The sequence below is a fragment of the Otolemur garnettii genome, unplaced genomic scaffold, assembly GCF_000181295.1.
Source record: "Otolemur garnettii isolate 467f Iridium unplaced genomic scaffold, OtoGar3 scaffold00052, whole genome shotgun sequence".
Lineage (NCBI taxonomy): Eukaryota > Metazoa > Chordata > Mammalia > Primates > Galagidae > Otolemur > Otolemur garnettii.
This window is the reverse complement of record NW_003852447.1, coordinates 1,743,541-1,758,098: the sequence shown is the minus strand read 5'-3', so window position 1 is coordinate 1,758,098 and position 14,558 is coordinate 1,743,541. Positions and strand designations below refer to the sequence as shown.

Here is a 14,558-nt window from a genome sequence, read left to right as displayed (position 1 = left end):
AAAAAAAAAAAAAAAAAAAAGAAGAATATGTTCTAGCTCCATGAAGGTAAACATAAAACATGTGAAGTCTCCATCTTTTTTATGGCTGTATAGTGCTCCATGCTGTACATATACCACAATTTGTTAATTCATTCATGGGTCAGTGGGTACTTTGGCTGTTTCCATGTCTTGGCTGTTATGAATTGGGCTGCAATAAACATTCTGGTGCAAATGTCTTTGTTGTAAAATAATTTTTGATGCTATAAATCTGTAGTGATCAAAGCAGCATGGTACTGACACAAAAACAGAGCAGTAAATTTATGGAACAGAGATGAATCCAGCTACTTACCGTCATTTGATCTTCGACAAGCCTATCAAAAATATTCAGTGGGGGAAAGACTCCCTATTTAACAAATGGAACTGGTTGGCGACCTGTAGAAGACTGAAAATGGATGCCCACCTTTCACCATTAACAAAAATTGATTCTCTCTGGATAAAAGATTGAAACTTAAATCATGAAACAATACGAGCTTATTTTAGTATCTTACAGTGAATCTAGTCTCCACTTCTGAATATGTTTCTGCCTTCTCCTAAATGTTATGTACAATATACCTTATTAGACCACGTGAGAGTCTAAATCTGTGCTTCCCGAGATGGTAGCCACTAGCTACATACAGGTATTGAGCACTAAAAATGAGGCTAGTCTAAATAGAGATTTGCTGTTAGTAGAGAAAAGAATGTAAAATATTTCTCAAAGCAATTTTTATATTACATGTTGAAATGATCATGTTTGCAATATTAATATTGTTTATTCTTTTTCAATGGGCTTACTAGAAAATTTAAAATTAAAATTATACAAGTAACTTGCACAATATATCTTTAGGGTAACACCCATCTGTATGATTGACAGTATCACTGGGACTACCCTTATTCTGCCTTCAACCTTTTGATTATTTGCATGGGTTACTCATGTTATCCGTCTCCTTAAATCTTTGTCCTTTCCCTGAGCGAGAATACACTTTTTTTTTTTTGAGACAGAGTCTCACTTTTTTGCCCTCAGTAGAGTGCTGTGGCATCATAGCTCACAGCAACCTCAAACTTTTAGGCTCAAGTGATTCTCTTGCCTCAGCCTCCCAAGTAGCTGGGACTAAGTTTGCCCGCCACAATGCCTGGCTACTTTTAGAGACGAGTTCTCTCTCTTGCTCAGGCTGGTCTCGAACTCACGAACTCAGGCAATCTACCTGCCTTAGCTTCCCAGAAGGCTAGAATAACAGGTGTGAGCCACTGTGCTTGGCTGAGAATATACTTTTTAATTTACCTTTATATCCTATATAGAACCTGGCACTGTGTTGGTGCTTAATAATTGTTAAATAAAGTACTCATTTTTAATCCTTATTTGCTATCCATATAAACTCTAGATGGTTGTCTAAATCTGTATTTCCTTTCATTGATTCATCTTATTTCAGTGAATAAAAAATTTAATATATCTACTGCTTTTTTGCTATATGTTTCAGGAAGATGAGTGCATTAGGGAGCTTACAGTCTAAAAAGGGAGGTCATATCTATGTAGTTCTTTTTTATGTCCAACAGTAATACATTGATAATTGATGATAAGATTGAAAAAAGACAGATAAAATGAAAAGATTGTATTACAATTTCATTTTTACTGTATATGGATATAACCTAAAGAGTATGTTGGCAAATTTGTTTAAAGCCCACATAGGGAGCATTAAGTACATAGACCACTAAAAGTGAAAAGTACAGTTTTATTTATCTTATATGGCTGTTGAAGCCAAAAACACAGTTTTAAAAGCCCCTGAGAGAGTCAGTATTACAGTATCCAAATTAGGCAAAAACATGCAAAAGTTATCCCATTTCCTCTGATGCCCATTTAGATTCCTAGAAGAAGAGTCTGTGATCTGCTTGTTATGATCCTGAGTGTAATTAATATCATGTACCAATATAGTGAATGACCAAATTATGTTACATAAGTATGTTATTTAAAATTTTTATTTTCTTGCCATGGGATTGAACTTTCAAAAATGTACTGTTAATTTTCTTTCTATGTGATTGAATTTTCTTTCAAGATCTTTCCTTAATGTCAGGATTTCTAAATTTCAAAGTCCTTTTACTTCTGTAATTTATTAATTTTATGACCTATTATAGACTTTATTAAGCCATTGTGTATTAATTATAAGTTTTCTCTTTGTGTTTTTGTTGTTCATTGAATTAAATAGCATTTTATTTATTTTTCATTTTCTTTTTCTTTTTTTGAGACAGAGCCTCAAGCTGTCCCCATGGGTAGAGTGCTGTGGCATCACAGCTCACAGCAACCTCCAACTCCTGGGCTCAAGCGAGTCTCCTGCCTCTGCCTCCCAAGTAGCTGGGACCACAGGTGCCCACCACAACACCTGGCTATTTTTTGGTTGCAGCCATTATTATTGTCTGGCAGGCCCAGGCTGGATTCGAACCTGCCACCTTAGGTGCATGTGGCTAGTGCCTTAGCCATTTGAGCCACAGGCGCTGAGCCTGTTTTTCATTTTCATGTCTTCTGATTTTTTTTTTTTTATTGTTTGGGATTCATTGAAAGTACAAAGAATTAGGGTACACTGATTGCATTTGTTAAAGTCCCTCTTATAATTGTGTCTCACCCCCAAGAGGTGTGCCATATACTGGGACCCCTCTGCTGCTTCCTGACTCCCCTCCCTTGCTCCTCATTCTCCTGTAGCAACCCTTGTATTAGCTCATCTACGCCTTTCATATTAGAATTGAGTACACTGGATTCTTGCTTCTGCATTCTTACGGTCTTCTGATGTTTTAATTAGAAAGTATCACATACATTAATGTTTCTGAAAGATTTTCCCACATAGGTGCTAACATGTCCTGACAAATTATGATAAATGTATAAATAACAATTTGATTGATTAGGATAGCCATACTGATTTTAGCTGCACAAATTATATGCTGGTTATGGATCGCCAAATAAATTTGTTCAGGAAATAGAGAAATTTATTAATATGTAATCTAGAGTAATAACCAGGACAATGAATATCTTTCCTGATTTTATTCCTAATATTTGATGAAATTAATTAGGGATACAAATTGGAATTATAAGTTTGAATATGATTCCATGAGGGTAATACTTGTTTTTTGATGGGAAGGTAGGAGAAATCAAAATAGGGCAACTAGCTTTAGCAAAGCCTATTTTAAAGATAATAATAGGTGGGCTCAGTGCCCGTAGCACAGTGATTATGGTGCCACCCACATGCACCGAGGCTGGCGGGTTCAAGCCCGGCCCGGGCCAGCTAACTAACGACGACAACTGCAACAAAAAAAATAGCCGGTGGTTGTGGTGGGTGCCTGTAGTCCCTGCTACTCAGGAGGCTGAGGCAAGAGAATAGCTTGAGCCCAAGAGTTTGAGGTTGCTGTGAGCTGTGATGCCGCGGCATTCTACTGAGGGCGAGATAGTGAGACTCTGTCTCAAAAAAAAAGGTAATAATTATTGTGTATTCTATGCTAATACTTTTCCAAGAGCTGTATACCTTTTATTGATAGGGAAGTTAATGAAAGGTTAAATAATTTGCTAAAGGTCATATAGCTATGTTATAGTATCAGAATTCAGACCCTCAGCCTGTCTTCAGAACCCATGTACACTGTGATTCTGCTTGGAAGATCTAAATACATACTGTTGTAGTGGTTAGGTTATTAGGTGAGACCCCTGTGACATGACACGAGTTTCTGATTCTGTTATGTTTGTGGAGGAGTGCTTAGATAATATACACTTACATTGAAAGCTAACCTTTGCTCAACAAAACAAGAGACAGATAGTTGGAAGTATTTACTAATAGAAATAAATAATATTTGCATACACCTGCAGAGAGAGACAGAACAAGTACCACATTTAAATTATTTGAGGAATTGGTAGAAAATATTAGGAGCCACTGGTTGATATTTTGAAGCTAATGTTATTTAAGTCCTTAACTATTGAAAAAGGCACCATTGTTTAAAATATACAGCTGCCATAACAATTTATTATCACATCAAATTTACTCTAATAGCAAAAAATTTGTCACATACACGTACTTTTGATGTTTTTATATAATCTGATGGTAGACTACAGAGGAAAGAGAACCAATAAAAATGACTTTTGGATCTTTTTGTATTTATAAAATCAGGTACGAAGTTATAAGTAATAACCTTCCTTCCCCACATCCCAAGATAAGATAATGTTTCAAGAATTACTGACCAGTTACATTAGCAAGCATCAGAAAGCACATTAACAAGTCAGCTCCATTATGATTCATTATATATATAAAGGCACCTAAATAGCGCCTTTGTTTTAAGAAGCAAGTGTCCATTTATTTGAATCGATTTGTCTCTAGTACTTCTATCTTCTTTTCTCTTTTCTGTCCCTGAGCTCTCAGGTAGCTGGGATCTTGCTGTTCTGAGTAACCCCAGTAGGATCCCTGGAGACAATTCTAGCTCAACCACTCTGAAGAAACAGCTCTGTAAACAGTATTGACCCTCCAGGGGACCATCAAATCCATTTACACAGATACCAGTTGTCACAAACTATTTACAAAGCCAGGCAGAACAGAATTTCCCAGCCTCTAGGAATCCCTATTTGATTCTAGCCACCTCTTCACTTCTGTATAGTGGTCATAAAATAGTACTTATTTTTGGCCATCACATACTCGTATTTGGCTATGAATCAATGGCCAATTTAATTGAGTATGTTATACATTAACTAATATATGATTATCTGGATAATTGACCCCAAAGGGAGTCCCAAAACTTTCTTCCTTAGGAAACAAAATAGTGTCATAATACTATTACTTTTCCAGACTAAGGAATTGAGGGGTTTAACAGCAACATTAGCATTGAGACAGTTGGCAATACTGACACTTCCAGGAGTAAATCAGGAATCCATTAGGTCATGAAAATGGTCTGTTGGAAACAGTATGAAAGTCAGTAGAGAGATACGGGATTGGATTTTTTTGTTATTGTTTGTTTTTAGAGACAGAGTCTCAAGCCGTCTTGCTGGGTAGAGTGCTGTGGCATCATAGCTCACAGCAACATCCAACTCAGGTTCAAACAATCCTCTTGCCTTAGTATTTTTTTCTATTTTTAGTAGAGACGGGGTCTTGCTTTTGCTCAGGCTTGTCTTGAACTCATGAGCTCAAACTCTCTACCCACCTCAGCCTCCCAGAGTGATGATACAGGGTCTTTAAAACACATCTATAATGCAACCAGCCTACGTACTTGTATTAAGTATTAAGATTCTAAAAATCTTCACTAAATTTATCCAGTTTTCCCAGATAAATAAACTACCTCTAGCAATCACAATAGGTGGTATTTTAGAGGCATGCCTGATAATGGGCATCCATAACATCATTTTCAATTGTTGCAAGACAAGTTTACATGGCAGTGATAACATTAGATAGTAAAATGTGGAGGATATTTTTGGTTTGAAGTGGTCAATTGTTGTGTCTAAATAAAATAGTGTGCCTACAGAACTGCAAATAAAGAAATTGATAATAATTATAAAATTTTTCCTGTTAACAGTGAGAAAAGACAGGCAGACTTTAGGACTTAAGAATTAGGAAGAAAAATGGATAATTTTATTCTCTAAGTCCATATGGAAAATTTAAATAGCATTTAAATAGTATTAATTCACTTAGTCATAATGATAGTACAGTTAACAATAACATTGGTTAAACATTAAAGTAGATTTTTAAAAATCTGTTAAAGAAATTTAATGCTGAATTAGAAGATGTTTCCAGTTCCAGAATCCACTGGTGAGTTCAACTAAACTTTTAAGGAAGAAGTAGTTACAGTAATATAGAAGCTCTTCTATACAAAGGAAAGCTCTTGTACAAAGGAAAAGAGAACATTTCCCAACTCATTTTATAAACCTTATATAACATTGGTAAAAGGACATTACAAGAAAACCACAAATAAAAACATAAAAATCCTTAACAAAACATAAGCAAATCAAATTCAGTAATATATAAGAAGGATAATACTTTAACAAAAAGTGAGATTTATTCTAGGAAGGCAAAATTGCTTTAATATTCAAAGATCAATCAATGTATGCTATCATTTGAAAGTGTCCTCTCCAAAATTGATGTATTAGAAACTAATTCTCAAGGCAGCAGTGTAGACAGGTGGGGACTCTGGGGAATTATTTAGGTCATGAGGCCTCTGCTCTCAATGAGTGGACTATAAAATGGGCTTTCAGGGGTGGGTTCCCTCTCTCTTGCCCTTCCACCTGTTTTGTGAGGACACAGTAAGAAAGCCCTGAGGAATTTAACGAAAGACAAGACAAAGTCTCCAAGGATCTGGACAAATCATTGACATTGAAGGAGATTGCTAAAGAGAGTTTCCATTTCAAAACATATAAGAGAAGTAGAGATTCAATGTAATGATTGTAGGTTTAAGTTTTCATCTGCCTAGAGATAAAAATTTGAATCAAAAGTGAGTATGTCTTTCTTTTTAATATTTATCTTTTTACTTGACTAATATGCAAAATAAACCTAAAACTTCACTTTTTTTTTTTTTTTTTTTGAGACAAGAGTCTCACTATGTCACCATGGGTAGAGTGCCATGGAGTCACAGCTCACAGCAACCTCCAAATCTCAGGCTTAAGCAATTCTCTTGCCTCAGCCTCCCAAATAGCCGGGACTACAGGTGCCTGCCACAACGCCCAGCTATTTTTTCTCTTTTTTTTGGTTGTAGTTGTCCTTGTTTGGCAGGCCTAGGCTGGATTCAAACCCACCAGCTCTGATGTAAGTGGCTGGTGCCCTAGTCACTGAGCTATAGGCACCAAGCCAAAAACTTCACTTTTTATCGGCTCGGCACCTGTGGCTCAAGTAGCTAAGGTGCCAGCCACATACACCCAAGGTGGCGGGTTTGAATCCAGCCCAGGCCTGCCAAACAACGATGGCTGCAACCAAAAAATATAGCCGGGCGTTGTGGCCGGCGCCTGTGGTCCCAGCTACTTGGGAGGCTGAGGCAGGAGACTTGCTTGAGCCCAGGAGTTGGAGGTTGCTGTGAGCTGTGATGCTATGGCACTCTACCCAGGGGGACAGCTTGAGTCTCCTGTCTCAAAAAAAAACAACAAAAAAAACTTCACTTTTTATGGTACTTGTATGTATAAATACAGTTCTTTTTAGTGATGAGCCAAGACACATAAGCTCAGCAAAAGCTTTTAGTAGCTTCATTTCATTATCACTTCATAAAGATCTTTTTCCTGGGCTGGAGAGGTTAGGGAAAATAACTGAAGACTTAATTTAATGTTACTAAGTGTGACCATCTTTTCTTGGTTGGAAAAATTACTAATTCAGAACTTATATTTAATATAAGTACTAATTCAGTACTTATATTTAAGTTAGCTTTGAATAAGGTAAAGAGAATCTGTCAAAATGCAGGATGATGCAGAAATATCTTAAAATTGGTTTTGAAAAGTCAGAGTGCATCATGCCTGAAACTTCCTCCCAAATGTTTCAGAAAAAATTGTATATTTGTAGAGAGATAGGTAAATATAAAAAGAATGATTAATAAGATGTTAACATTGGGGGAATGTAGGTCAAGGGTGTATATTTTTTATTATTTTAGAAACCTTTTTATAAGACAAATTATTTCAAAATAAGATAAGAAGAAATGGTTATCTACTATCAGTTTTTGTCAACTTTCTCATCTGTTTCCATCTGCTTTAGCATTCTTATGTATTCATTGAAGTCTCTGGCATTTGTCTTTCATTTCTTCTCTCTATTTGATGGCATTTTTCTGGAATACTTTTGTGCCTTCAAAAGTCACACTTTTAGCAGCCTGATTTCTTGAATTCTTCCTCTCCAGGTACTCTCACTATCAATTTGTCTCATCAGCTCATTTCCAGATGAACTACACCTAAGACTTTGTCCTTTACTGTTGCTCACTTTATTTATTTATTTATTTATTTTGAGACAGAGCCTCAAGCTGTCCCCCTGGGTAGAGTGCTGTGGCATCACATCTCACAGCAACCTCCAACTCCTGGACTCAAGTGAGTCTCCTGCCTCAGCCTCCCAAGTAGCTGGGACCACAGGCGCCAGCCACAATGCCAGGCTATTTTTTGGTTGCAGCCATCATTGTTGTTTGGCGGGTCCAAGCTGGATTCAAACCTGCCACCTTAGGTGTATGTGGCTGGCACCTTAGCCACTTGAGCCACAGGCGCCAAGCCTGTTGCTCACTTTAGAAATGTTCATATCCTGATATAAAATCTTGTCATTTCTGCACAAGAAATGTCCTTTTGTTTTTCCTTAATTTATTCCTTCTCCTTTGTACCCATTCCTATTCTTTATGTTCTCTTTTTAGTTTTAGAGTCTATCAACCTTTTTCTTACTTCATCTAACTCTTTGGCTGTCCTATAGTAGTATGTTACTTTACCTATTCCTCGTCCTTTTGGAGGGCAATGCCTTTGTAAAGTCTTCCTAGAGTCATAGCATTTTATGTGGGTTCATTTTCTGTAGCCCTAGCACAATCCTTATTATACAGTATTTAAATCATTAGGTCAGTTGCCATCCTCACCATACAATAGAGTCCTTGAATGGATTGTTTGTTTCTTATTAGTCTGTGTTTTCCCAGTAACTATCATAAGACATATCACACTATAGGTTTTCCAGGAATGATCAATACATTAATGAGTAAATTAATTAGAGGAGTCAAACTTTCTATTCAAATGATTGAACACTGATGTATGAAAATGCAGAATGGTAGAGAAGAACAGCATTGAACCTTCAGATGATGTAATAACATCTGAAATTGTATTTGCCAAATACATTTGGCCAACAGCAACAAAAGAAGGTAGCAGGAAAATTTTATAAAACTTGGCCTTGCTTACTCTAAAGTAAAATTAGATCCTCAGTAGAGAACTATGGATAGTCTGATTTGTAGGCCAGGCTCTATATGTCTGCTGAACAGAATTAGGAAAAGAAGATGTTATAAATCACAAGTGGTACCACAGAAATACAAAATATCATCCAATACTGCTTTAAAAACCTCTACATACAAAAATTAGAAAATCTAGAAGAAATGGATACATTTGTAGAAATATAACTTCCTAAGGTTGAATTAGGAAGAAACGGAAATCCCTAACAGACAAATTGAACTGATAATAAAAAAATCTCTTCCCTCAGAAAAGAAGGCAGCACCAGGCACATTTCATAGTTGAATTCTACCAGGCCTACAAAGAAGAACTGACACCTGTCCTACTGAAATTGTTCCATAACTTTGCTCCTCCTAGTTCATTCTGTGAAGCCAGTATTGCCCTGATACATTAGCCAGAAAAGGACACAACAAAAAAAGAAAACTACAGACCAATATCACTCATGAATGTAGATGCAGAAATCCTCAGTAAAATACTAGCAAATGGAATCCAGTAGCACATCAAAAAGATAATTCTCCATGATCAAGTAGGCTTCATCTCAGGAATCAAAGGATAGTTCAAGATACGGAAATCAGTAAATTAATAAATGTGATTCACTGCATAAACAGAATTAAAAACAGAAACCATTTGATCATGTGAATAGACGTAGAAAAAAGCATTCAATTAAATCCAATCCCCTTTATGATAACAACTTTCAACAAACTAGGCATAGAAGGAACATACCTCAGAATAATAAAAGCCATTGGGGATAAACCCATAGCCGCTGTCATACAGAATGGGGAAAACTTGAAAATATTCCTCCTAAGAACTAAAAGAAGACAAGGATGTCCATTTCCACCACTTTTATTCAACATAGTACTAGAAGTCTTAACCAGAGCAATCAGGTAAGAGAAAGAAATAAGGGGACTCCAAGTCAAGCTGAAAGTCAACTGAAGAACTCAATATCATTTAATAATAGTGGTGAATGCAGAAAAATACCTACAAATATACTTAACCAAGGAGATAAAACATCTTTACAAGAACTACAAACACTGATGAATCAGAGATGACTCAAACAAATGGAAAAACATCCCATGTTCGTAGATTGGAAGTCCCAATATTGTTAAAATGTCCATTGTGCCCAAAAGAATTTAGAGATTCAGTGCGATTCTTATCCAAATGCCAATATCATTTTTCACAGAACTAGTAAAAGCAATCCTGAATTTCATATGGAATCACAAAACCCCACAAATAGCTAAAGCATTCTTAAGCAAAAAGAGCAAATCTGGAGGCATCACTTTGATCTGACTTCACATCTCAGCATGGTCTGTTAATGATAGAGAGGGTTTCCTTAGTGTCTATAAAATTTCTTCATTCAGATTTTGAAGGTTCTAATACCAACCTATTCTTTTTTTTTTTTTTTTTTTGAGGCAGACTCTTACTTTGTTGCCCTCTGTAGAGTGGCTATAGCGTTACAGCTCACAGCAACCTCTAACTCTTGGGTTTAAGTGATTCTCTTGCCTCAGCCTCCCAACTAGCTGGGACTACAGGCACCTGCCACAAAGCCTGGCTATTTTTTGGTTGTAGTTGCCATTGTTTGGCAGGCCTGGGCTGGCTTCGAACCTGCCAGCTCTGGTGTATGGCTGGCGCCATAGGTGCTTGAGCTACAGGTGCTGAGCCAATACCAACCTATTCTATAAAAGCATAATGAACATCTAAAGAAAACCAAGTGGGAGTTTTGAGATGTCAGGAGCCAATAAGTAATCTTCAGAGATAAGATTTCTATTTCTAAAAGTACCAAACTTTAAATTAAAACAATATAATACTGAAATCTCACAGCTATCTCATAGTATATAATTATGACAGCACATTATCTCTTCTAATTCATTCCTTAAAGATGAAATCAAGAGTAATTTACCAAAAATTAATGATTTATTTATTTATTTTTGAGACAGAGCCTCAAGCTGTCCCCCTGGGTACAGTGCTGTGGTATCACAGCTCACAACAACCTCCAACTCCTGGGCTCAAGCAAGTCTCCTGCCTCAGCCTCCCAAGTAGCTAGGACCACAGGTGCCCGCCACAACGCCCGGCTATTTTTTGGTTGCAGCCATCACTGTTATTTGGCGGGCCTGGGCTGGATTCGAACCCACCACCTTAGGTGTATGTGGCTGGTGCCATAGCTGCTTGAGCCACAGGTGCCGAGCCAAACTAATGATTTCTGATCTAGCTTCCAGATACAATAATTTCCAGGGCTTGGAGTTCATAACTGGCAGTTTCTAATTTCAACACATATATAAGCAAAACATTTTTTCTTAAGGAATGAATATTTTGCGAAAGGTACCTTATTTGTCAGTGTCCCTATCCTCTTCCTGTTGTAAAACTACTCTCTTCTGCCTCAAAAAGATTTAAAATTTGGCAGGTTGGCTAAGGCATTGCCAAAAAGCAGGTAAGATTCATGTGCTTTTTAAAGTTCAAGAATTAGAATTATTATTCTGCCAGGAATAATAAAGTACCTGTACTAGTTACAATCAGTATTTGTGCCTGTTGATCTGACTTATTAGTCAGTGAGTTTGCTTTGTGTATGTATGTGTTGCTTTTTCCCCTAACTTTACTCTATCATCAACTATACACTATTTCTTTAAAATTGTCATTATTTATTAATTATAGCTTAAGATAATTTTTGTGAGATATTATCAAGTAGATTCTGTAATGTATGATAAAATGGAGGTTAGAAATAATTTTCTTTAAGGTAACTAATGTTTATTGATGTGTTAGGCACTAGGCTGACTACTTGGCATGCATTAACTTAGTCCTCATAAAAAATACTATTATATTCCATTTTATAAAGAAGAAACTGAAGCATGAATTAGTTAAGTAACCTGCCCAAAGTTATGTACTTGGCAAAGCTGGAATTTTAACCCAGGACCTCTGACATCAGAGATCCTTGTATATTATCACTTTACTATAGTCAGTTTCCTATTATAAGAAATCTAGAAAAAAGTAACCTTGGAAAAAACAGTACCTCCAAAAGCAATGATTCTCAGCCTTTAGTGTAGGCTAGAATCATTTGGGGAGCTTCAAAAGTATAGATGAGTTCCAATCCAGAGATTTTTGTTTAATTAGCATAGGATTGGACTAGGTTTTAGGATTAAACAAAATCTCCTTCCAAGCTGCACCCGATGTTGTGAACTCACTATTCTAGATATCTATTGATAATGGAAATATTGATGACAAAAACCACATTGTACATGTTTATCTGATTACAGTAGGAGTGAAACTACTAAGTAAGTATATGTGTAAGACTATGAGAATATTTATTTCTACAAAAATGATTAAATATGTTGCTATGGTGTTTCATATATCATGCATTGTTTTGTTTATTTGTTTAAATACAGATACAACCCACAGTTATCTTGAACACGACACTATAGGGAGAAATAAACATACCCAGCCAGATGAGCAACTGACTATGAATTCTGAGGAAAGTATACATCAGAAATCCAATGAATTACTCCATGAAGACACATATGAGGGCACAGAACTGCCCGGGCAGAGATCAGGGAATTTTCACGTCATTAGTCCTTATCCAGATGATGAGACAGCTTACTGCACTACTGAAAATTCCAAGTGAGTACTCACAGCCTTAAGTTTAGAAAGTATGAATTAGAAGAACTTTTTTTTTCCTTGCTCCCCTCCTTCTTTCTTTCCTTTTAGTGTGGGCTAAATTTGACATGTCATTAACTTTTGAGAACTTGAGGAATCTGCCAGGGTTTTCTGCTGTTTTCTGTGGTATTGATTATGTGTATGTGTATGTGTATGTGTCTAGATAGCTCAGTGAGAAAGCACCAGATGAGTCTTAAAAAAGGCAATGAGGCTTTAATCATTCTTGTTTAATATTACTTTCTGCAAAATAATTGTTAACTTGATATAAATTTGGATATCATTCATCAGGGATAAAAACTGGCAGCTCCAGGATAAGTTAAGCCCAAAGATATTTTTTGGTTTTAGTTAGCACTATTTTTTGTTTAAATGAATTTGAATACTTTTAGAAGGCATTGTACTCTGCCAGTTGCCTTCCTTACATGTACTATTTTATGTTCTGTAGCTTTTACCCATTCATTTTGCCTACCTAACTCATGAAAGGATTTATATTTTTGTTACTTGCAACTTTTATCTGTGAGATTAATAACAGACTATGATAATTAGTCATGTGCTTTGAAAATACTGTTAGCTTTTAAAAGTTTCAGTGACAAAGATAATTTGAGTCTAGATAAAATCATATTTTCAGAATATTATTTTAACGGAATTTTGCATAGGAACTGCTATTTCTACTTATAAATTTTTCAGTGGATATATTAATGAACATTAACATATACCAAAGTAGATATATTGATGTGTTCCTATCCCTTAACAGTCAGTTCTTCCTGAGGTAAGTTGCAGATTGGAGTATATTTTGAAGGGCACAAATGAATTAAGTGGGGATAAACATTTTTATAACCACATGGAGAAAGCTGTAGAGATTGGGTTAAAGCCAGATTATGAGATATCTAGGAAAATTACTGCAAGAGATACACATGGTAAATAAAGCTGCGCTGTCTCAAACCTCACTGCTTAATTTTTTCTTAGTGACTGCAGGATTTACCTATGCTTACAGATTTAATGTCTTCAAAAAACAACCCATCTCTTTTCCTTTCCCTTTATACTTCCTTTACAAGTTCATACTCTTGTCAGATAGCATTAAAAAATGTCAAAATTTTTTGTTTAACTTAACCTTTAATTTTACAGAAATAGGTTTTAATTTTTAATGTTTTAAATTTAATTATGAGAATAAGATATTCTTCCAACTAAAAAATTATCTAACATTGTTTCTATTTTGAGAAAAATGAGAAATGTGTCTAATCCTAATGAAAGGTACAAATTGAATTATTATTCACAGACTTTACCACCAAATTTATTTGAATGAACCATAATTCTCTTACTCTTGCTAAATAATTTACATAAATTTAACTCTCTGAGTTGATAGGTTGGCATCTCTGTGAAATTGATGTATTTATTTATTTTTTCAACATAGTATTTTCTTAACAGTACATAAAAAGGGAAATTTAAAATTTGTTATCTTTACCTATTTATTGTTAAAATTAAATTTTTCTTCCTTTTTGATGTGTAAAATTTAGAGATCCTTTATAGTAGAAATACTATGTATATATTGTTCAATTTTTTTTTATTACAGCATCATAGAACCTGGAAGTAATGATTTGCATTATGAATATATGATGTCTTGTCAAGTTACTTCAGATTTAAGTAAAGAGAAGACAATAGCATTTTTGCTAAAAGAATTGGATATTCTCAGAACAAGCAATAAAAAGGTATAATATCGAAAGGGGAGGAGGGGCGCATTGGTAAGCTCTCACCTAATGTGCATAGTGTAAGGGTATGCAGCATACCCCCTGGGTTAAGGGCTCAACTATAACTTGAACTTTACCTTAGAAATGCAAATGATGTAACCTAATCATTTGTACCCTCATATTAATCTAAAATTTTAGAAGAGGTATAATATAGAAAGTCTGATAATTTTACATTATTCTTTTAGCCGTTGACCTTCTAAATTTGCTTTGTTGCCCATCATAATTCAGTTTTATTGTATACTTTAATCTTTCTGCAGTAGATTTATGCTGTT

The 14,558-nt window shown here is 35.5% G+C and overlaps 1 protein-coding gene across 1 annotated transcript in view; it reads left to right on the top strand.

Annotated features, from left to right (window-relative positions):
- MIPOL1 (mirror-image polydactyly 1) overlaps positions 1–14,558 on the top strand; it is a 253,415-nt gene that overhangs the window by 11,694 nt on the left and 227,163 nt on the right. Inside the window, exons 2-3 of the mRNA XM_003792000.3 lie at positions 12,277–12,508; positions 14,112–14,247. Coding sequence (XP_003792048.3) covers positions 12,277–12,508; positions 14,112–14,247 — 368 coding nt within the window. The remainder of the gene's footprint in view (positions 1–12,276; positions 12,509–14,111; positions 14,248–14,558) is intronic.